Source organism: Alternaria ventricosa (genome assembly GCF_023758065.1).
Source record: "Alternaria ventricosa strain BMP 2768 chromosome Unknown scaffold_3, whole genome shotgun sequence".
Lineage (NCBI taxonomy): Eukaryota > Fungi > Ascomycota > Dothideomycetes > Pleosporales > Pleosporaceae > Alternaria > Alternaria ventricosa.
This window is the reverse complement of record NW_026055683.1, coordinates 2,091,660-2,115,880: the sequence shown is the minus strand read 5'-3', so window position 1 is coordinate 2,115,880 and position 24,221 is coordinate 2,091,660. Positions and strand designations below refer to the sequence as shown.

The 24,221-nt window shown below is 52.4% G+C and overlaps 5 protein-coding genes and 1 non-coding gene across 6 annotated transcripts; 5 read left to right on the top strand and 1 right to left on the bottom strand.

The window, feature by feature from the left end:
- Window positions 1-120: 120 nt before the first annotated feature.
- J4E93_002666 (uncharacterized protein) lies at window positions 121-810 on the top strand (the record flags this gene model as incomplete). Its single annotated transcript, XM_049340607.1, has 1 exon — window positions 121-810. The coding sequence occupies one exon, from the start codon at window positions 121-123 to the stop codon at window positions 808-810; it is 690 nt and encodes a 229-aa protein (XP_049202929.1).
- A 1,452-nt stretch (window positions 811-2,262) lies between these two features.
- On the top strand, window positions 2,263-2,888 carry J4E93_002665 (uncharacterized protein; the record flags this gene model as incomplete). The annotated part of the gene is made up of 3 exons (XM_049340606.1): window positions 2,263-2,278; window positions 2,393-2,697; window positions 2,754-2,888. The coding sequence occupies 3 exons, from the start codon at window positions 2,263-2,265 to the stop codon at window positions 2,886-2,888; spliced, it is 456 nt and encodes a 151-aa protein (XP_049202928.1).
- Window positions 2,889-7,711: 4,823 nt separating this feature from the next.
- On the bottom strand, window positions 7,712-8,526 carry J4E93_002664 (uncharacterized protein; the record flags this gene model as incomplete). Its single annotated transcript, XM_049340605.1, has 2 exons — window positions 7,712-7,869; window positions 7,923-8,526. The coding sequence occupies 2 exons, from the start codon at window positions 8,524-8,526 to the stop codon at window positions 7,712-7,714; spliced, it is 762 nt and encodes a 253-aa protein (XP_049202927.1).
- Window positions 8,527-11,753: 3,227 nt separating this feature from the next.
- On the top strand, window positions 11,754-13,697 carry J4E93_002663 (uncharacterized protein; the record flags this gene model as incomplete). Its single annotated transcript, XM_049340604.1, has 2 exons — window positions 11,754-11,762; window positions 11,865-13,697. 2 exons carry the CDS (start codon window positions 11,754-11,756, stop codon window positions 13,695-13,697), a joined length of 1,842 nt encoding a protein of 613 aa, XP_049202926.1.
- A 5,452-nt stretch (window positions 13,698-19,149) lies between these two features.
- J4E93_002662 lies at window positions 19,150-19,238 on the top strand. Its single transcript has one exon. It is a non-coding gene; the product is annotated as a tRNA-Asn (tRNA).
- Window positions 19,239-22,752: 3,514 nt separating this feature from the next.
- On the top strand, window positions 22,753-23,727 carry J4E93_002661 (uncharacterized protein; the record flags this gene model as incomplete). Its single annotated transcript, XM_049340603.1, has 2 exons — window positions 22,753-23,060; window positions 23,181-23,727. The coding sequence occupies 2 exons, from the start codon at window positions 22,753-22,755 to the stop codon at window positions 23,725-23,727; spliced, it is 855 nt and encodes a 284-aa protein (XP_049202925.1).
- Between the last annotated feature and the right edge of the window lie 494 nt (window positions 23,728-24,221).

Sequence of the window (24,221 nt, the reverse complement as noted above, 5' to 3'; positions counted from 1 at the left end):
GTATGGCGTCCACCAACCAACAACAGCAATCACAGACACAGCCGCGTATATCGTAAGTCATTATACCCGAGTCCCAGTACTACCCAAGATGCTAACCTCAATAGAGCACCCAACACCGCTATGGCAAAGATTGTGGTTGGCCCCAAGGCAAAGCGCTTCACTGTGCAGCTCAACCTTATCGTCTACTACTCACCCTTCTTCCTCGCTGCCCTTAAAGGACCCTTCAAAGAAGCCAAAGACAAAGTCGTCACCCTGCCCGACACTGAAGCGAACATCTTCGAGCTCTTCGTCAACTGGCTATATCGTCAACGGTTTCCTACGCAGGCAGACTCTCCCCAACTACTCGCGCTCTACAGCCAGGAAGACAACCCATACTTCCAATCCGCTAGGCTGATGAAACTCTACGTGTTCTCCGACAAGTACAATGTCCCTAAGCTGAAGCGACAGTGCCTAGATGCGCTATTCGAGCATCTCGGCGATGCATCTGGATATCAACTGCCGGATCTAAACGACGTTGCCTACGCGGTCAAGAACTTGAACGATGAGGATCCGCTTCTTCGCATGATCGTCGACGGCTTCTGCTACCACGGTAACAGTGAATGTTGGAATGATGACCAGATCCAGAATTTGCCGCTTCCTTTCATAGCACGGCTTATGAGACATCTTAGCGATTTTCGCGATTATGGTCAAGAAGACGTTAAGGAGCCTGAATTATGTGACTATCATGGTCATGCAACGGATGAAGAGAGGGAGACATGTGAGAACAGGCGGGAGAGGGAGGAGGAGGCGAGGGATATGATGAAGGATTGAGGATCGAGAGAAGCTTTGGTGGGTTCCTGAAAATGACGATTGAATGAGCTGGAGTTGCAAGGTGTTTTACGGCATGGAGGTCTAGTTGGCGAGGGTAACAACTTGGAGTACCGGAGTTGATTGACTAATTTTGTATTTCGAATTGGCGGGTAATGGTATATCGACGAAGGAAAGGCCTATTTGGCGAGGGTATTCGGACGCGTTGTTCCTTCGAACGCAAGATAGACTGCTTTTCTTAGAATCACACACTTGTAAAAACCCCATTTTGATAGTCGACGACAATTGCCTTCTCGAGTGCCGATGCTGCCGCCTCCTTGAACGTCTTGTGAACTGGATCATCATTAACGTAGTAATCACGGTCTTCGATGGAATGGAACTGCAGGACGAAAGCGTGGCTGATGCCGTTCTGGTCGACAAGGTCAGATTGTTGACGATCTCCATGCATCGATCGGCGCGGAATACCTGCAGATTCTCAGTCGAGATATCCTTCCCTCCCGAGATCGAAACGATGTACGGCCTCAGCGTAGTTGGATGTATGCATGTTTTCTTCAGCCCAAAGAATTGCGCAATCACCTAAGAAGTGGTCTCAGCGTCGCTCATCAGCGTGGGTCTTGCGCGCGTCTAACCTCCTTGACAGCGAATTTGCTGGTGCCATCTTTGAATTGGAACAACACGATATGCGTGGTGTAGGGTATGACTGGCCCATACGGCCCGAAAAAGTACTCGGCGAGCGAATGTCCCACCGTCCGCGAGAAAAGTATAAGGCCTGTCGCGAGAAGCAGGCAGACAACGAGCCCGAAGGCCTTCTTTGGTATCATCATGCCGCTAGGAGATAGCTCCGTGGAGCGCGTGAAGTTGGCAGTGGTTCAATGCAAAAGCAAATCTATGCGCGCACTTTGCTGCAAGACAACAGCGGAAGCGCATTGGCAAAAGTGCGACAAGGATAGAGGGAAAATCATCCCCCTCCCCGACGCAAAGGCAAGGTGTACCTGTCGACGAACCGAGGGGGATGCGAGCGCTAAATCCTGGAAGCACACAGCCCGCAGCCGCAAATTGCTGGCAGCGGATGGGGTAGTGGGTCCGAGCTCCCTGCTCACTCCACTTCCAAGTGACGTACCTGAATGAGAAACGCACGAAGGAAGCACGTCGAACGTCGAAAAGCCAGTCTTTGGCCGTGCTGTGGCCATGCTAAAGTTGCTATGGCGTGCAGTCCAGGCCCGCTCCAGGGCAAGTGGACGGGACTTGCATCAATTGGGACGGGCTGAGCCAGGTTCTGGCTCGATTGTCCACGATTGAGTGGGGCCTTGGCATCTACGTCATAGGAATGTCAGGTGCAGGCCCTCGCTGCGGGTGCGACTACAAAAGAGCTCGTCTTCCTGGTCTCCTGCAAACCATCACCACAAGCAATCTCACTTTACTCCTCCCCATAACCTCATCAAACCACACACTACAATGGCTTCCCTACACTGTAAGCATACACTCACTCCATGTCTGAGCTGCTGCCCGCACTTGCACGGGCAATTGGCAATATCAGGCAGCTTCCGCATCGCAATTGAAGAGTTTGACTAACAATTCATCTCAGACCTTCCCCCCGTCAAGCCCTCTGCCATCGCTCTCGGCACGGCCTTCAACCACGCCGTCTCCCTCGCTGTCCTCGGCCCCGTCTTCGGTGACGCTTACCGCCGCGCACAGCAGGCCAACTCCAAGGAGGAGTACTTCCACAGCAAGGAGGCCGCTACCGCCGCCGCGTCGTGGGGTAGCTCCGTTCTCGGCTCTGGTATCCAGGCCTACGGTGTCGGTGCTCTGATCAACGCTACCGGAACACTCACCTACAAGGGTGCTGCTTACCTCGGCTCCCTGATCTTCTTCGCCTCCGCTGCTCCCTCCGTACGTCACCACACATGTCAACCAAGTTATCCGAATATACACTAACGTGTCATCAGATTGTCTCCCAGGTCGTCACCGAGAAGCGCCCCATGGACACCATCGCCATTGGTGCTCTTGCCCGCGTCCTCGAGACCGTCGGTCTCAGCATGTTCCTCACCTACTGGGGAACCCGCACCAACCCCTTCGACTAAGCGTCTCGCCCTATAATGGCAGAGGAGTTTAGGGATTCTCATCTTTGGCGGTTTAGATTGATGCTTCAGTCAGCGAATGATGCAGATGATATGAGCTAGCAAAAGCTTGATAAAAGGCTTGCTTCTTACGATGTAATATACCTCAATGAAGGAAATAATTCATGCAGTCGTCTTGATCATGCAATTGTGACTTATCTTGATCGTGTTTCTAATCAATGCGCTTGAAAGTCATATACGTCTATGAGATAATGTCCTGGAAACCTGGTAATGTTAGCACCTATCCGGACGTATGAATTGCTCGGACTCATTCTTTGACGTGCCCTGTGTCTTTCTTTTGGACACGCTGCGTGCATGAAGACGTTGATTTATTCTCGCACAACCTTTGCCATTCCTATATTTTCGCATGACATGACAATAGAACTTACAAGTCTTAGTGACCGAAGACAAGCTGTTACGGGAAACAAAATCAATTCAACTTGCTTTACATGACATTGACGACATTGACGAGATTGACTCTTGTCTTTCTGCGAAGGCGTGATGGTGATGTCGAAGCATGACAACTATGACGTTGAACAACTTCGTGCTATGAGTTACCCGGAAGTCTTCCTGAATACCTTACCTAGATATGTTCGCTGCCTGCAGCTGCAAAGAAGACTGAGGCTTGCTTATCAAGACCGCAGCTGTGGATTGCATTCAGAAGAATATGTATGCCAGCGTGGGTATCATCATGTTGTGAGCGGAATCTTTTGAATGCCTTTACTAGTAGCAGGAAAAGAAATGTTACCAAGATGGGTGTGATGTAAACACGGCTAGTAAGAGGCTCTCCATGTCTGCGGTGATGTTAGTCGTTAGACTCGTGACGATGTCTTTTACTATAGTTTTAGAATAAACATATTCTACTGAACACGAACGAAGAACTGGATGTATTGTAGTTCGAAAGATTGGGATTCATGCGCAAAAGCCTTGGTCAATACAAGAAGTTGGGGACGGAACAAAGCTTTTGTAAAGAATGATCATTCTTAGGGATGCTGTAATGCTTCTGTCGACTTGCTCCCCGTGTGACTACCGATTCTTTCGACATAGGATCTGCTGTACCGTGATTGCGGTATCTAGGTGTACTCCTGGTGTATGGACAGCAGCTGATAATTTCTTTGGTGTTGGTCCTGCGCGTGATACTGAGAAGAGCGATGTTTTGTGGCAGTCTTCGCTGTGGTTTCAGCCTGAAGCGGACAAGTCATGGATCGGAACTCATTATCTGGGAGGACTTCCAGATGCGGCCGCGATGCTGCATTATCGTTTCGAACGACGAATGCAAGATCCACACAATCGCCATCTTCTCAATGTCAACCGTTTATGTTCCCCCGCAGCTTTTCTTCATCTTGCAATCTCATTGCGCTTCCACACCTCACCCCCTCCCCGCCGCCTCCAATAACCCCGACACAGTCGTAACCCTATACCCCCTCCTCTTCAACACGGGCAACACCTTCCTCAACATCGGCGCCGTCCACCCCCTCCGATCATGACAAATAACAATACTACCCTCCCTCACCATACTAAGCACATGCCTCGCATTCACCCCCGGGTAAGCAATCTGCGCATCATGAGGATACACACTACCCAGCACCATCTGGTACCCCATCTCCTTGATCTGCGCCCTCATCCTCGTGCTGAAAAACCCGGAGCCAGGGCGGAAGTAGCGCGGCGGATGCGGTTTTCCGACCGCGTCGTAGGTGCCGTTGATGTAGCCTTCTACTTGCGTTACTTCTGCGGTGAGGGTGGAGGGGCTGAGGGAACGGGATGGCTCGTCGTGCATGGCGTGGTTTCCTAGTTCCATGCCGCTTTTCACGAGAGCCTCGAGAGCTTCTTGTCTTCCTGGGACTTGGCCTCCAATGACGAAGAACGTTGCGTGCGCATCGTATTCTTCTAGAACTTGCAGAATCTCCTTTGTGTACTCCGACGGCGCATCGTCAATCGTCAAAGCAATGATTTTCTCCCCTCCCACTGTTTTTGGTAAAGGCACGTGCCAAAGCACATCGGGCCACCTCCGCTGGAAATACCGTATCAACGCATTCGGCGGCTTATAAATGACGTAAAAAGGCAGCACAAAAGCCACTATGACAAACACAAGGAAGAACATGGTGTACATGCGTCGACGGCGCTTCGCTCGCGTTGTCGGCAGGCGGAAGAGGCGCAGCGGAAGGCGGGGCATGGTATGCCGGTGTACAATGGGATTTCAGGATCGCGATCTTTCATCGTAGGGAATGCGGCGCGAGATTGGAGGAAGTCATGTGGGGTAGGTATTTAGGGTGTGTGTTGAGGATGCACGTTGGTGGTTGCGTTGCGTGGGTGAGGCTTGCTCGTGTTGGTGGTGGATCAAAGGGGTTAGGGGCACATGCAGGGTTGTTCCATCGGGTTTAGCGCAGACACGTGCAGGCGTGGTTTGAAGAAAATCGCGGTCCGTGAAGTTTCTTCTCTCGTGTACTCGACACCGCGCTCGCGATGCGCAGTATTTTCGGCTGCACATCGCACAGTATTGACGCGTGTACGTCGTGTATGCTGGGCATGGCGCGCATCATTGCCTATGATGCGGTGCTTATGTCGTTTCCAGAGTTTGAAACGACTGAGGTCCACCAGGATATACGCGCCCGCGAACCTCACCCGTACTCGTCCGTACATCACGATTTTCAACCTTTGTAGAATCAGGAACCAATTTGTCACGCTTGCTCGAATAGCTACAACTTCGATACAAGCCCTCTAAGAATGTTCCAAGAACGACCCCGTGAGCGTTTAATTGACCTGGCTGCCTTACTATGTGGCTACTCGGGTCTCATTGCGTTCATACATTCCCTGTCTAACCTCGATGCCCTGCGTTGTTTTACGAGGATGCTGTACGATTTGGAAGCATCTGGAATGTCGGATTCCGGCAGCACTACGGCTGTCGAGACGTGTTGAGCGGGTTGTTATATGGGTCTACCGGTGCCCCTACCCGTCGACATGATGATACGGACACCGCGTGCTCTCTGCCCTTGTAACAACGGGGAAGCCTTGGCGGTAGTTACGGACGACCGTGGGGAACATTATAGGCATAGCCGCACTTGAAATCAGCCTTATGCATTCCTCGAAAGGGTATCCTGGGACGTGCAAGAACGCCTCACATTATCTTAGCATTTCCATATTGACTCTGGATGACTGATCTCATCTCCGTATATTACCAATCTGGTAGATAGTCGACGGCATTGTCTTGACCCGTATACGGCGACCAAAAAGTGATCATCGATAGATGAATCATTGCTTACCTGTTTAGGACTTTCTCCGCGTACTTGCGATGTGACGGCTTAGCTACATCTTTAAGCTTTTAGCTCCCGTCAATGCTGTTGTACCGTTGAGACACATCATCTCCGCGACGCCTCAATTCGGCAGTTGGTCACAATTGCAGGTTCGCGGCTGATGCCTTGTCGGCGGCACGAAGCGAGGCTGCCATCGTTGTCAAAAAGCAGAGTGGATGCCTGTAACGCGTTTCATCGGAAACAAGTTACCGTAGTGTGCGTGTTGGCATCACATCGTGATCCAAGACTTTGATGTGATGAGCGTCGACGCGCGTGCAGCCTTTACTCCGGAGCATGTATTTGGTCATCTTGATCAACCTTCGGTCCAAAAAGTCAATAGTTTGGGCTTCAGAAGAATCGAGAGCAACACATAAGACTGATGTACATATAAGCCTCGAGGCCCATCGTACGATTATGATGGATGCCAAGTATGAAGTAGACTAATCGCTGCCAGAGCAGCACATGGTTTATCGATTAGGAGACTGCAAGGTTTCGAAAAGATGCCCCCGAGACTAAAAGATACATCGGTGTGAACGGCTTCAGGGTACGAATTGGGTAAGCGAGTAGATTTAGAGTGTAGGGAAAATCCCGAAGGTAGGGAAACTTTCCACACAAGAAGGCCCGATGCGCAAAAGGGATAGTCCAACGAGGTGGAACTTGGTGACTGGGTAAAGCTCGGATGAGAACACCATGTCGCATGCGGCAAAACTCTGCAACTTGGGCGAAGATTTGCAGTCTTGATACCGCGTTCCGGGAAAGCTCAAAAAAGAAGTCCGATATACGACGAAGGTCCGAAGTCGATGGTAGTGTGGCTTGGTCTTGCTACTACTGTTCCCAACGTTCAGGGCCGGCAACAGCAACGTGATGGGTGCGGTCGAGGATTAGGCCGCGCTCCCCTGCATGCCTTGTATGTTGTGCATAACATTACGGCTGCTGTTCGCACGGCTGGTACCCTCGTGAGCACAGGGTGCTCCTTGTGTAAGCGCGGTTTTGCCAACGATTGAAGTTCTTCTAGCAACATTCCCAGCCGCGGGGTCATGGCGCTAGGTTTGAGCACAATCTGCGGAGAGCACTCCGCGGCTCGTCTGGACCGACAAGGTTTGGCGAGCGATCGTGGGGGAGGCCTGAAACGCTCCTTGTCCTGAGATGCCGTCCTCGGCATTGGAAAGTAGACGCGCGGGAATGAATGGAAGGTGTCAAAGTCAAGAGAACCGGCACAGGGATTTGCTGTACAATTAGGTATATTGAAAGGGGAATCTGGGTGTATCGGTAATTGCTGTCTATTGTCAAGACATGCCGCTGCAAGACCGAGAATATACATTGCGGTCAACGTCAAGAGACGCTAGATGTGCTGGTGCGCTACTAGTAGAATGTAACAGAGGTGCTCGTCTGACATGCGTATCCTACAGGTGTGTGTTGTTACAAAGTCGTAATGCATGAATGTACAAGGAGTGGTTTCGATGGCCCGTGGGCGGATGGGTGAAAGTCTGTTGGCAATTAGACTGGCGGCGTCTTGGGCTTTCTCTTGCCGATGTTGTAGCCCCAGCTTCTTAGAGTTTTGACCACCTTGGGGAGGACGGCTGCGGTAAGTGGCACGCGGAAGAAGATCAGGGATTTGTGGACGAGGTAGGCTAGGCCGAGCTGTGACCAGATCGCTGTGGTGGTGGTTAGTAATTTATATAGCACCAGATGTAGAGGGGTTGCGTACATGCGTTTGACCCTCCGTCGTGTCCTACGGCCTTTCCAGCCTCAACGTAGCCTTCCCTCGCGGTGGCCTCGGCAGTGGTCTCGTCGGCTTCGACCTGTACTGGCTTCTTGCCTGCGTCGGGCATGACGAGGCGGACGACACTCCAGAGCGCTTCTTTCAGCACATGCTCGTAGTGGCCTATCCGGTCCGTGCCCAGTAACCGCACTGCCATGAAGCAGAGGGGGAAGTCGATGAGGGACAGGCCCAGGTACACGCCGACCGCCGTCCAGCCATATTCGCGAGAAAGCTTCTTAAGTCGCTGCGATACCGAGGGCGCAGGTTCGGGACTGCCAAGGTGTGGCGTGGGGTTGTGCGACTGGACGGGAGGTTTGTCGCTCTTGAAGCGCAGCGAGCGGAAGCGGCGGCCGAGGGCAGATCGTTGGTAGCGGAACAGCAGCAGGGCGCCTTGGTGCAGCGATTTGCTTCCTAGGCTGGACCGGGCGGCGGGTTGGGCAGAGGTGAAGAAGTTGCGGAGGAAGGGCGCCGATGGGCGTGAGGCGGCACCTCTGGCGGCACCGCTAAACGGCAGCGTGGCAGGCCACAGACGGGCGACTCGTGGCTTCATGGCATGGACGATCGGAGATGGGCAGGGCAGGTGAATCGGCTTTCACGTGGGGCGGTGTGGTCGACTCAGGCTCGTTGTCGCACTCTCAAAACCTCGCCAAAGCTACCGCCGTTGGTGCATCGTCACCATTGCCATATAATTTAGTCAGGGTCCGTCCATCGGATCATGGTAATCCCGCCCCCCGACAGATTCACCGTCGCCGCACGAGGGCCCATGGCGCCATCCATGGCTGCACCGCGCGCGCATGCACTCTTCCTAACGCGATTGCCGACTCTGCTTTACCCGTAGACACCACACGCTGTCGTTGTAGTTGCTGCCCGGAGCATACCGTCGGCGACGGGCATCATCCATACACCGCGTGGTTCTCGTCTCGAAGCAGAAGACGACGCACAACATCCCGCCGTGGACGCGCTAGAAAGAAGAAGCCAGAGTTTACCGAGTCACTGACCGAAATGTCGCTGCCTCAACCCTCGTGTCATTGTCGTGGCCATGTCGCATGTCGGATCCTACCGATGATATGTCACGCCGCACTGATGGCGTGAAGCAGCCCTGGTGGAGCAGCCGCTCAACAGTTTCGCCCATCTCTGCCAGAACTGTCTCATTTCCTGAACGCCTTCAGTTTCTACACGGCGAACTGACCCTGCCGTTCGTCCAAAGCCAGCACGCCGGGGTCGTGTCGTGCGCACAATCTCAGAGTTGCCTGACAGAAGCGTCAGCCTGCATTAGCCCAACCGTGGCCAAGAGCTTCCTCGGGGAGTCTCGAAGCGTGTTTCCTGCAAACATCTGTTGCAGTCCACGACCAGAAGGGCATAGCACCAAGCCCCCTTGCGGGCGGAACATGGGCAGCACTTGCAGCGACGCACGCCCGACTCCTTCGCCTTCGCTTGGCCAGCAACCTCAGTGTGATGTCTCGCAAGCGCGCCGGTCATTTGCGGTGCCAAAAGCCCGTCGAGCACGCCCGAAGTGTGGCGTTACTAGGTGGCCGCCTGCCAGCCGGCATCACACTCGAGATGCATCGCGCCAGCATGGACCTCCATGGCGTGCCGGATTGCATTTCACGCGTCGTATTTACTGTGCATCTTGAATTCTAAATTGCGGGGTCACCACGCGTAGCTTTATTATCGACCGTGCGGGTCCTCCTCTCGCTGTATGCGAACCTGTTCGCTGGTACCGAAAGCGCAGGAGTAGTGGAACAGGAGTGCCCTCCGTTACAGAAGTCCAGTCAATACAATCGTTTCACAACCCACTCTCCTCGCAATCGCATGCCATTATCCCGTCGCCTCGCCTCGCATGGGGTGACCTTTGGTGGGCGGTGGGTGGGGCTGATCATCCTTAGGTATGACAACTGCCTGCAGCATCTACATGGTCGAGCGTCTGCTCAAGGGCGTTGGCATCTCGCGGACGCATCCGGCCTCTAACAGTCTCCAACGTTTTACATTAGCCTGATTCGATCTGACAAGGTTCCACACATGGTTCCGCTGCGCTGCAGTCGCCGACTCGTCCTGATGCCTGGCGACGCGTTTGCAATTCCCGGCGCCACTCCCACTGCCGAACTGCATCACGACATCGTCAACCTGCGCCGACCGTATAGTATGCTCATCTGCTTTAGTGGGCGTTCACCTGTCATTAACTGGCTCGCCCTTCCTTTTCGTCCAACTCTCTAGCCGACATTCCTGCAGCACGGCTCGGCGCCTGGCTGCGAGGGCCTGGGAAGGTTTGCAAGTTGATCCTTTAAAGTTTTCGGCGTTCCCACAACCCTGCAACCGCACCAGTCTCAAACTTTGAGCTTTGGGTACTGAGCTGACGAGTGATGGAGACCACTATTCATCTACCTGGCCTTAACATCGCTCTCTTGCCGCCGCATTAGCCCCTTGATTGGCCCGTGGTCACGAGCGTTCCTCTGCTCTGACGTCCCAAAGCACCGGACAAGGGCTCCTCTTTGAACGGCGCCAGCGTCGTCTGTCCCCCCTGCTAGCTCGGCTGGACTCTGGAGTTGATCGCCATGCCCTTGCAAAAGCTCGGCGCCGTTTGTGACTTCCTGGCGGCCCAGGGCCCTGGTCTCTCACATTATTCGGCGGGATGATACTGTGCTTTCGTGTTACACCCATTCCTTCGCTTCACAACTTGACAGCGCCCAAAACGGCACGCTCCCGGAGCCAACTGTTTGAGGCTTCGACTAAGCTCTTACCCTGCGCTGCTGCATGAGTTGTTGTTCAGGATCTGCCTGTTTCTCCACGTGGGTTCGTCTCATTCTCAACTTGCCTATTAATATGCCTTCGTATGTAGACTACCTGTCCGCACTACTTCCTCACCTATTCTGCACCGTGTCTCACTACCCGTCACCGCTCTCTTGACATTATCTTCGACTCCCACGCTCCTTATCTTGTCGACACTACTATACTACTACTATCAGCCGTCGCTCCTTCCTCTCTCGTTTAGCCTCATCACCAACCAATATATCCTGCATTACACAGCAACCATGGGTGGTAACACGGAATATATAGCTGGCCATGGCTACCTCTCTCTTGGCCAGGCTGTTCACGTTGCTCAAAACAGTGACGGAGGCGTTGACCAGCAACTTGCCCAATTCCTTGAGAAACGCCTTGCCGTGGTCTGGTCAAAACTCAACGCTCAACCACAATCCTACATCCTCCCGCCAGACGAATTTGCGCTCATGAACTACTATCGCACACGATTCGGAGATAACGAAATAGTTCGCAACGCTACTAAGAGATTCTGGGACAACCATAAAGGCGGCCAATAAGAGCTTGCCGGAAACAACTGCTCTCGTTCTCATACGGCGGGGATCTACGGAATTAGCAAACAACGGAACGGCAAAGCAACAACGATCTACCTCGCAACCGCCTATCCAAGCCTTCGCCCACAACACCTACTTTCCGCAACCTTCCGCCGCATTTTGAATGAGGCAACAGCTGCATTTTTGAATTGACGATGTAAGTTTCGCCTGTCTGTCACAAATTACATCACTTACTGACTACAATCAGCTGGCTATCGCATCGTCATCGACTTTCTTATTTGGCGTTCATCGGTGTACCAAGATACCTGGACTTCCGCAAGATACCTCTCCAACGGAGTAACGGCGTTTTTCCACAGCAGACCGCCACTGACCGGTTGCTAAAATGGCGTTTAGCGTGTGCGATTGGAAGCGCAAGAGCGATGGAATTCATGCAAGGCGTAACGGCGAACTATTAGAATTGGCATCACCTATGGGAGCGGTACCCAACAACGGACGACTGTGTCTCGTAACTCTGCTCTTAATACTAATGACGCTATCTCAATCTACTTCCGCTTTACTCACGACTACCCCGCTTGCGCAGCCCTACCCCCAGACCGTGTCCTTGAGAAACCGTGCTACGAACGAATCATCTCTGCTAGAATGCCTACAGGTTGCGCCACCAGTCCTGAGTCCAGTTGATGCATGCCAGCAGACATTGATGGTCCATACATTTGCCTCCTCGTACGGACAGCCATTCGTGGGAGAATACAATCCGCCGGAGTGCAGCTTCAACAGGGTTACCTTCAACTTTACCGTTACCTCTGCCGGCCGGCAGTTTGACCGACTCGGTGTGATGTTCCTTGATGATACCGAAGTGTTCCGTACTTCCACCGCCGAGCCAACACAAGCCGGCATAATATGGACATATGTCAAGGACATGAGTAGCTATCAATCTCTGTTCAATACGCCACAAAAGATAATCTTCGACCTCGGTAATATCGTCGATGATACATACACCGGCTCCTGGTACACCACGCTGACTGCAACATTCTTTACCGCCGAGGATGCTATCGAGCCCGCGGATGTTATCATCCCAATCTCGGCACGGAAGTCGGGTCAAGATGCATCCAGCGTATTCGTCGTACCGGAGACAAGAGCAGTCAACAGCGTTGTGCTTCCGCAGAATGCGACGAAGGCCGCCTTCTCCATCTCCGCATGTGGCCAGGCTGCCGAGGAGTTCTGGTGGAGCAATGTATTGCAATCCGACATCAATGCGTTCGGCAACGACACTACGCTATACGGTCACTCGGCCTTCCGAGAACTCCGTCTTCTGATCGACGGATCGCTGGCTGGAGTCGCCTGGCCCTTTCCCGTCATCTTCACTGGTGGCGTTGTTCCTGGCTTCTGGAGACCCATCGTAGGCATCGATGCATTCGATCTGCGAGAAGACGAAATCGACATCACTCCGTTCATACCACTGCTCAGCGACGGCCAACCCCATAGCTTCGAGATTCAGGTTGTGGGCGTCGATGATGACGGTCATGGGAACGGGAACTTTACGACAGCGATCGAATCGAATTGGGTGGTTACTGGAAAGATCTTTGTTTGGCTCGGCGCTGATAACAACGCTATTACAGGTCCTGCACCAATCTCTGCCTCGACATCCAGTATCGTACTACACTCGTCGAAACGCGGATACTTGAACAGCAGCGCAGGCATCTCCCTCGACTACTCTATTCAAGTCACTCGCGATTTAGAAATCCAATCCACGTTCGACATGCCTGAAGGATCCAAAGCAGTTACCTGGACCCAGAAGCTCACCTACTCCAACGTTGGAACTCTCAGCAACGGCGGTAACGACCAAATCGTACGTCAGTCGACGACCGGTACACATACAGCATCAACAGATTATTCCAAAAGCTTCGAATACCCTCTATGGGTGCAATCGTCCTACAGCGCACCAGCAGGCGGCAACGTCAGCATCAACGCGAGCATGTCGCGAAGCAAAAACGTGCAGCAACAAGGCGACCTAGCCTTCCCAAATGACTGGAAGACATCCGACTACACGCGTCTAAGCTTGACGCCCTACAACAACCAGACCTTCACCGGCTCAGACGTGGACAACTGGCAAAATGGCACAGCATCCTACCTCTCGGTCCCCGCACTGAAAAAGTCCTTCGGATCAGGCAGCACAGAGCAGCGCCTCACACTCAGCGGTGTATCCACCGGATCACAAGACGCAGCACCCCAGCAACTCTACCAAAGGCACATTGCCGCCACCAACGACTCGGTCGTGTATGACGACGAGAGCTTCGGCGGTCAGCTGCGAGGTCAGAGCAAGTATGCCGCTCCCAGCGCGCCGGGCACGCAAGACGTCGCGCATGAGTATGCGGCTGCAGGCGTTAGAGCGATGCTAGGAAGGGGGCCAGCTTAGGCGACTGCGAAGCATGATGAGTAAAGGCGGTGGTGGAGGTGGATCTGCATTGGACTGAAAGGAAGGTTTACCGGTATCTGCACGACATGTGTCGAGCAACGCGATGGATGGATGGGGCACTACAGGCATGGGCATCTTAACAGTCTGTGGGACTTTCGGTGGTGTGCGTACTAGCTGTCAAGTTCGCTTTTGGGATAAAGCAAGCGAAGTGGAGGGATGTGGTGGGTGGCCTTTGTGGTGGATGACTATATTCGTTGCACTGCATTTATTCTCCGTTATCGCACTGCATGCGGTTTCTCGACGTTGATGTTGGCTCTCACGACATATGCGCTGTCAGTCTTCTTTCGGTATCGTTTGGCGAGACAGCATAGTTTAATCTCAATGCACTGCACTGCACTCGCATTCTCTTCCAACAACGCGAACGCGGTGTCCTCATACCATGCACCGAGCCGTCCAAAACAGCTAGGCGCCGAGGAACAACGGCCTTCTTCCCAGCGCAATGGTAGTCGCAATACGAGTCGCGTGGTATAACACACCTGCACCTCATCTCGCCATCAACGTCTTGGCTTCCCAGCCACCAAGTCCCACAGCATAAACTTTGCAAATAGTCATTCGGGCGAAGAAATACTGATCGTCCTATGATGCCCTCAGTACAGCAGTCCCAGCTAACAGCGAAAATTTCGCTTGCAGCTATCCATCTTGGCTAACTACTCGATAGTTCGCTTTCATGCCGCTTCCTTCCGCCCCGCCTCACCCTATCCTATATCACCTTCGCTGCTATACTATCCCGCCTAGCTTCCCTTACCCGAATGTATCATCCAGTACCCCACGCCGATCCACATAGAACGTCGACCAGGAGCCAGGATTTGTATTTCCATCACCCTTGGTTCTTGCGGCTTTTCACATCATGGGTCTTCCTTGAGCGCGCTAATGTCGCCATCTCCGAAGCGGTTTGCAGTGCCGTCGTGATGTGGGGAGGGGAAAAGAGACGGTAAAGGGACACCAGTGACCGGATATCGTCTGTTCCGCTCGAGGCGCGCCATCATAGTCTCGATCTTATATGCCCTAGCTTGTCTTAACGGCGGCCTCAAACCTAATCGTAACGTTGAGTGGGCAGGCAAAGCGTCGGTATAGCTGTCCGAAGCAGAATATCATTATCCCTTGCGTATATGACAGAAGAAGTTTCCTTTTTAGCATTCTTTCAAATAGGCAATATTCGCAATGGCTTCATGTTGTCAAGGCTATCATGCAAAAGGTTGTTGGTGATACAGCGCGCTTAGGTCACGTTGGTTGGAGAATCCAATCCCTTTTAGCCGACGGGCTTTCGTTAACGCGCGCTCCCGCGGGGCGCCTTGGAGCGGGAGATTTGCAGTCGATCTGTGCGTACGCTGCGTCTCCTCGTGGCAAGCCTGAAACATCGGTAATGCACCGTGAACTGTGGTTTTCGCCTGGGGATTGTCTACCTGGTGCAAGAGGAATCCCGCGCGATGCCCATTCCAAGGTTCGTAAGGGAGGAAAGGAATATCGCTAAACCAACAAGCACACTACGGCTAATGTTTATCGCTAATTAAAGAAGATGCGAATGCGAGCAGTTCGTCTCGGATGCGCATTTAGGGTTTGTAAAAGGAATGCCCTTTGCAGGTCGGGGGTTTGAGGCTGTCTGCCGCGGACACAGTCTTGCGAAGAGAGTCTTTCCGACCCCTGGAGGTACCTAGGCAGATCCACTGTGTTGGAAAATTACGTTCCCTCTCCTGGGAACCGTTAGCGATTGGTCGATGGCAAGGAGCGCTACAATGAGAAAGACATTCATCACACCAATATCACGTCGAGTGTAGCGCGTGCTGCCGTGTGTTCCAGCCTTATCCGCCCCATAGTATCCATACATAGCTGCGAGTCATGGTGGTCGTTATGAAACGCTCCACCACTCATTTTCCTTTTTCGTTCCAGCTTACTGGTGCTGTTATGGGTCCACACATGACGCAAGGATGGTGCACACTTCTTTCCCGAAAGTCGTAAAGTAAGTTCAGAGATTATCGCTGTCAGCCGTGGTGCTGTGGTTCTCATCTATCTGTAACACAATGGGTATCCCAGTTTTGGTTGCCGGGCGCGATCCCCGTATGCGGACGTGTGACTGACAGGCCGGGGTGAGCGCTTCGCTTGCATCAATTCCAATGTGTGACGAGTGGTAGCGTTGGTGATGGTCAAGCGATGTCCATGGATGGCAGACGGTGATGTTGTGCACTAGAGCAGTGGACGCCGTTTCGCGGGCTGGGAGATGCCGCATCTCGCTTTCGTGGGCCGTGAACTAGCGCTACTGATGCCGGTAGTGGTGTGCTGTGAAGTATCGAATATTGACAAATTCGCTCGAAGATGGGGTCTGGCCTGGATTCACCGGTTTGGTGTTGTGATATGTTGTCACACCTCAATTGAAGATAGTGTGGGACGCCTTGATCCGAGAAACAGTTTGCAACACTCCAACGTCCCTCACGGTAGCCTATCACCAGACCTGCGGCAACCTCTTCAAGCCTCCAATTTGTGGCTGCGAGCCGTTGGCCCGTTGAACTTCGTATTCGAAGTTTGTTTGAGCCACACACCCACGCGCGCAAGCATGGCTAGTCCTGTACGACATTTGACGTCTCCAGCCGTTCATCGGTGTGGTAAACCTTCGGTGGGCGCGACGCGCCCATGTGAACGCCTCTAACTTTGTCTCGACGACCCATGCATAACAACGGTGGGCTGATGGGTCCTTCAACAAGTGGATCAATGTGACTAGATGGTGATCAGGTCAACATTGAGCTGGATCTCCGCGTTCTCGAGGGTGGCTGCCACCGAAATTGCCTGTAACCGATGTTCGTGGTTGTCTGATGCAGTGTTTGGGCTGCGCATAGATGTGGGCTGCAAAAGGCCCGGATAACCCCATCCTACGTGAAGACCGACTTTGTGATTCCGGACATTTTTCCGGACTAGGTACCAATCGAACGATTCTTGAAGATGGAACCGAGGTACGTCCGTGAGCGATTATGCCCGACGTCATCGTGAGAAAACCACATCCGAAGTCCCAACACAATCTACGGAAGTCTCTCAAGCTGCGCGTAATGCATGGTGCGCACAAGATGGATACTTTTCCATGAACCAGCGGGGTCTGGGGAGAAGCGACGCGAAGGAGGGGCGAATGTGTGGATCCGGGGCAGTGTCGCGTGCCTGTGACTCGTTGAGATGGTTGCGCCTTCCTCATTGACGAGTGGCGCCCATGGCTGGGCTTTCGAGCGCTTTCCATCATATCTTCATGTCGTCGTCACCGACTCACAAACCTCCATGAACACCTCATGAAGCATTATGGTTCAGCCGCTTTTTCCCACGTTCCCTCAAGACAATGATAAAACCGCGCAGCGTCTCAGCGAGCACGAAATCGAGGCTGAATCGTCACTTAAACCCGGCGATAAAACCGATGAGGCGCTAAGCGTTCATCGCGGGGCAATTCGTGTTCCCTCCCCGAATCCGTCCCTCATATCAATAGACGATGCGAACATTGTACGACTTGGTCGGAATCCAGACTATGCTCCTGTATACCATGAAGAATATGCTTCACGCTCATCCGCCCCTCCGCGGACTCTCAAAGAGAAGATCGACTCTTTTTGGACAACGAACAAGGGTTTAGCGTATGTCTTGCTCGCTCAGTTCTTTGGAAATCTTATGAATGTTACCACGAGGATATTGGAAATGGAAGGAAACAGCGGTAGGTAGATGCTCGTGTAACAACATGCGCTTGTTCTGACCTAAGATTATAGGTAATGGCTACCATCCATTCCAGATCTTGTTCGCAAGGATGAGTATCACCACGGCATGTGCTTTATTCTACATGTGGTATCGCAAGATAGAACACTTTCCATTCGGTATGAAGGAAGTGCGCTCGTTGCTAGTTGCCAGAGGATTATTTGGCTTCTTCGGAGTCTTTGGCATGTACTGTAAGTCACTTACCCCCCTTCTTAGGACCATGTGTATGCAGTAACTTGTCTCAGCTCGTCCGATATTAGATCGCGTCTGAATGTTATTGCTACTGCGTTGCTGTGATGGATTCCACAGTACATCATATGGGTCTTACCTACTTGACATAGTGCTGACTCTTATAGATTCTCTGATGTACCTGCCTCTGGCCGATGCCACCGTCATCACATTCCTCTCGCCATCGCTCGCTTGCTGGGCGTGCTCATACTTCATCAACGAACCCTTCACCAGGATGGAGCAGATAGCTGCGTACATCTCGCTATTCGGCGTCGTCTTAATCGCAAGACCTGTCTCGTTATTCTCTGCGCTATCGCACTCCAGCGACCCGGTCCCTCCTGCCTCTGGCGGCTTGGACGCCATTCCGACAAATACTACTACGGCTTCGCCCGATCGTCTCGCTGCGGACTACGATGATGTGACACCCACGCAACGAGCAGCAGCAGTGGGGGTCGCGATGTTGGGTGTGATAGGATCAACAGGAGCATACACAACCATTCGATGGATCGGCAAGCGCGCACATCCACTCATATCCGTCACCTACTTTGCAACATGGTGCACGATTGTTAGCGTAGTGGCAATGGCTGTCATGCCAGGCGTCGGCTTTCTACTCCCCAAAGGCGTGAAAGACTGGTCTTACCTGCTCTTTCTGGGTATCTGTGGATTCGTCATGGTAAGTCTGGTCTACAATCTCACGTCGCGCATCTCTTAACGTGAAATAGCAATTCCTCCTAGCCGCCGGCCTACAATACGAGAAATCTTCTCGCGCAACGAACATGCTCTACATGCAGATGTTTTTCGCGCTTGGCTTCGACAAGTTGATCTGGGGCACTACGCCGAGTGCCTTGTCCATTGTTGGGTCGTCGCTCATCCTGGGTTCGGCTATATACGTCGCAATGAACAAGGAGGAGCCGAAGAAGAATGTTGAACCAGCAGGTCGAGGAGACAGCGAGGAAGAAAGGGGTTTGATGTCGCCAGTTTATGACGTCGAGCGAAGGGATGATGATGACGCCGATATCCAGATGCGACCACTGAGATGATGCTTCAGTGTTCTCTTTTGGATTTACTGTAACGCTTGATGCGCTTTCGCGCAGAGATCGCTAGACGTTGTGCTTGAGGATAGACAGAAACGTAGAACATAGACGCTTCGCGAAACCTTTTCTTGTCATTGTACACAACTATTGCGTATTATCAGACCTTTAAAAATGTGCGCTCTTCTTGTCGCTCTTGCCATCGTGGATTTCTGATTCGTTGTTAGTACTCTCATGAAATGTTGGGTGATGCGACGGCGGAGGTCTCGGAAGTGATATTAGCTACCCCACCTACGCTCCACGCGCAATCGAGGTGATCAAGTTGACCAGAAGCCCCTCAGGCAGGCACTCTTAGCCCACCATCGTCGACACTGCTGTGCTTTATAATGCAATAATTTTGCCAGCACTTCATCAACAAATCCTCTGTGGCGCAATTGGCTAGCGCGTCTGACTGTTACAACAGTAGCTAGTTATCAGGAGGTTGGAAGTTCGAGCCTTCCCGGAGGAGGATTGTCTTTTTGCTCCGCAGGCATCTTTTTGCACCCACCATGTCGATGCAACATTTGTATCGAGACTGCAACGCGTCAAAATATCATGGCAGAATCGATGAGGTCGCTGCATTTTTGCTTGTACAAGGAAGTAGCTCCATTGCTACCAAAGAGAGTTATCTTTTTATACAATCGATAGCTTGTTGACCACTCAAACAGCTATGGGCTAAACTCTACTTCTCTGCACACTCGTAAACCTCATCCTCCCATCTTCAATCTTGAGCACATTGACCGGGACCTTGACGCGCAGCGGCTCTTCGCCCGGTAGATTCATCGGGGCAGAAAAGCCCGCTACATGCGAAACAGCACTGTCGCAAGTCGGGCACTTCCAGTTTCTACGGCCTGAGTCTACATCTTCGTCGCTGTCCTGATCGATGCGCTTAATGCAGATGTTGCAGAATTGGTGATCGCAGGGACGAATGCTGGGGCTATGTGAGCAGAGATACCGGGGAGGGGTAGTCAGGGAGGGAGGGAGGAGGACTACTTACATGCAATCGCAAAGCCGTAGTTCGCACGTCGTGCACATCTTCGGTTTCGTTGGGTCGAACTCTGGTTCAGTGCTAATACCAATGTGTTGGTCCATCTGGCTGACGCTCTTTACGTTGTCGAAGTCACCTCCGTCAAGTCGTTCATCTACCTTTTCCTCGACGACGAAGTATTGGCCTCCGGCCTCGGTGTATGCCTTCACGTCGGTATTTGGTGGAGTTGGGACGATGTGCGTCACTTTCTCACAGCTTACAGGGTCGAGGATGTGTATGTGGAGGATGCGCGCTGCGGCGTAGTTCCATGTTGTGGGTGGGTAGGGGTCTTTGTATATGTCTTGAACTATGTGAAGGGTCAATATGAGGGGAATTTTGAGAGTGAGAAGGGAGGAAACGCACTCAGCTTTCCGCCTGCGGCTAGACCCATGGCTTTGAGATTTTTGGTTTCCATGACTCTAGTTTCTGGGGCGTGATATGCATCATCTTCGACCCCGCCATCTTCCATTTCGATATCGTTGTCTACAGCCAGGCTATCTTGTTCAACCCGGCAAAATTTAGGAAGGCCATTGCTTCCGCCCATACTCCCTGCTTCTACGTCGTAATTGCTGCTGGAATATGGTGTTAACATCTGGCTGACAGTTGGTTCGACGGCGCGACTCTGCGAACTTGACCCATTAGATGTAAGGTCTTCCACGGACAAATGCGATGGAATCTCCTGTCTCACTTGTTTGGCTTTCTTCTTAAGGCCCCCCATTCGCTGTCTACTTTGTTCATTCTCAAGCGTATCCTGGGACTTGCGCAGTATGTTAAACGCCTTTCACACCCAAGTTAGCCGTAGGTCCGGGTATTTCTACTGAAAGAACTTACAACACACTCAATGGCCTCTCCCGGCTTTGCGAGATGCTTCACCTTGAGTCGCTCCTCGCAAGCACTATCAGTCGGGTAGCATCTCAACACATCACTGATCTTGCAACCCAGCTCTTCAGGAGTCTTGTTCTCTGAAAGACTACCACGAGGACTGGGGCCTTGTTTTAGAATATACTCGTGTTTGCTTTCCGACCACAGACGTAGTTTGGGAACCATTTCAGGTGTGATCTCCAGTTGAAGCCCACCGTGTTGTTCTTTTGAAGTCTTTTGGCCTTCAACAGTGTACCCAGACCCAACTTCATCTAGTTAGTCCATGCTTTTGTGAACGGAGTCAAGAACGTACGTGGCATAGCAACGAATTGGCGAACAACACCAGGCGCTACACAGATACCATCTAGCCATCGCTGCCCTGGTATAACGATGTAGTCCTGCTCGACCTTGTCACTTTGCTGGTTAGCTGTTTCATTCATCGTGAGACCGGAGACGGTGTTGACATGGCCCATGAAGACGCGGACGGCACACTTGTGTTTTGTCGGCGTAAAGCTGATCCACATTGCCTCCCGCTGCCACATGGGGAAGAATACGCCGCCGCGGTCCTTGATGTTGTCTGGTAGACGGTCGGAGTAGGCGTCCACGCTGAACAGATCGTAGCTTTCCAGTGATTCTGGCAGTTGATGCAGCTTGTTATCGTCTGGCATTCTTGGGGTCCGCTCCAAAGATAGGTGAAACCCTCCACCGACCTCTACCGCGCGTTTTGAAGAGAGTGTCGGAGTAATATTGAAGTCGATTATGTGACCGTGATGAGCGTTGGCGTGTGAGACTAGTGACTCTGTCATTCTGATTGTGTTGTTGGTGGACATCTGGTCGTCCGCGACTACGACGACTTCTTCGTGGGCGCTGACGATACGTCTGGGGTCATCTTCGCGATGGCTTATGTCGCCTATCGTTATAAGAGCAGGCTTGTGGAAGCCCGAACCTGTTCAACGTCAATACAATGCTCGAATGCCAGGAACGTAGCTTAGCAACCTTCAATCCGATTCCAAAGGTCACTCAACGACTCCTCTTCGTGCATGATCATGGAGAACGTCGATGCCTCTAGGTAAACATCTCCATCTCCGGCCTGGTCGGTGTTTTCATTATCTTGGGCCTTCTCTAGACCCTTGATTACGATTCTGCGAGAGTCCGTAGGGACGACTGGGGGCGTTGTGGTGGCCATCGCATGCGACAAGTCGGCGAGCTGTGAATTGCGGTCAATGAGTCGAAGAAATTAAAAGAGAGAGATTGTGCGAAGTCTCTTTCGGAGTGCAAGCAGGCTCCAGGACAGCCTTGTGCCTTGCCAGGTGGGGTCGTGTCAGCCGCATGCGCGCGCCCACTCCCATTGCATTCAACCGGAGTGACACAACAGCCTTTCTCACACTGCAAATAATCTTGGAGACGATGTCTTTCGGCTTTTCGATCGGAGATATAAGTATGTGTACAAATGTGTGGTCCTTTGCAAGAGTGCTGATATCATCTAGTCCTCCTCAGCCAATTAGCCTACGATCTTTATTCGACCCTCAGCTCTGGAAGAGAGGCTGCATCGCATGACCTGAGAGAGCTTGAGGGGGTACTCTTTAGTCTGAGATGCGCTTTGGATCACCTCAAGGACGTATCCGGAGACGTACTCGCAAGACCAGGTTTACAACATGGGGGGTCAACGCTCAAAGAGAAGTTGGATATGATGATTGGGTCATGTGCTTCCACACTGCAGGAGCTGGACACTGTGACGAAGAAGTATCGCGATGTCGAGATCCAAGCGAACAAGGGAAACACGAAGTTGCGCACGCTGTATGATGTGAGAAAGAGCATGAAGGTCAACTGGCAGAGAGTGCGGTGGGACCGCGAGAAGCAATCCTTGCAACAGTATCGCGAGAAGCTAAAGTCGCACACTGATGCGATAAATCTTATGTTGACCTCGATAGTCTGGTAAGCGTCGTGCCTTTGACCGTAGGAGGACATGGGCTAATCAGTCTTCAGGGCAAACACTGCGTTCGCGAATGCTAATAGCAAGAAGAACCACGATATAACGCACTCTCTGTTAGACAACGTATTGCGCAATCCAGTTGCAGATCCTGAAATTCGAAGTATGGTGGAGGAGATGCACGTCATGCTCACCAATACGACTGCCAGGCCACAACAAGGCCAGATGAAAGCGAAACGAAGTACGGGGTGGTCCCAGAACCAGGTCGATGTCACTGCAAACTCACCGAGCGGCTCCATGTTTGACGAATCACCGAGTTCGATTGCAGAAGAACTGCGGATGACCACAATGCAGAGCACGGAACAGCCTCATGATCAACTCGATGTCGCTGCATACTCATTGAGCGGCTCGTCAATTGGCGAACCCTCTGGTCCCATCAAACAACATGGAAAAGGGGTTCCTTCAGTGAGCATGTGCGCCATGTCTGCTTTGCCATATAGGACGCCCACAGCAGATGCGTATATCAGACCTACCTCAACAAGAGTATCCGTGCGAGGGGTTGGCGGTGTAACGTCTTGGGAACACCAATCTAGTGCGGAGAGCACACCTCGTCGTAGGGGTCTGAGACGCCATGTCGACCTACCAGCGGCCACTGTCGCGCTCAACATTGAACGCCGTGCTTTCGGAGCAAGAGAATACGAGGCGTTCAAACAGCGACACGCACAGCCGAAGAAGAGTTTGAAGCCATATTTCCTGACGAGTGTGGCGCCTACAAACCAGGAGCTGCAGGACTCCATACCGCATATCTTCCAATCGACAGCAGAGGGTAAACAGCAGACGCAAGAGCTGAAGAACGAGATAAGCAGATGGACGCAGGAGTTCGCTCGCTTCGTCGACGACACGAAAGCAACTCAGTCCAACAAAGACGGGCATGTCTTGTCGTTGTTAGGAGCGCTGAACGAGGCAGTCGATAGCAGTACTGGAAAGATGAGAAAGCTGTTCTACGAGACTTCGGACTCGGCGGGCTTCACATCAGTACTGAACCAGGTTGAGACAATGTCGAAAAGCGTGAGGGTGATGAAAGAGATTGAAGACTTCCAGGATGCCAAAGAGGAATGGTCGGAGCAAACTGTCAGATAACTCTGTATAAGGTGCTCGTAAGCGCATCAGTTCCTACACTTGTATTCGCTGAAGGACCGAACAACTGCAACAACTTCGCGTTTCCCTGACCCTTCTTGTGCCCTTGCAATGTACTCTGTAGGCCGTGTCCGGTTTTGCCGCATGCTCCTTTGAACATAAGCACGTTTTTATTCTGCAAATCTACGAAGAGGCCAGGTTCCATCGTGGAGAATAGGGACTCGTCCGGATTATGAGGTATGATGTCGTGGATTATCAGACGATCACCGGTGGGTAGTAGACACCACAAGTCGCCAAGTGCGTTTCGTTTGGCGATGACGTCTGCCAGGGAGTGTTTTCGAAAGTCGACAAAGCGATCTTGCTTTGTGATTTTCGGTGCGTGATCGATAGGACCATCGGAATGAGCGTACCATCCAACATCCTCATGCGGAGGTACGAATCTCCGTTCCTTCAAGACGTCTACGAGCATTTCTGCTCCAGCCGCGGCAAGCCGTTGC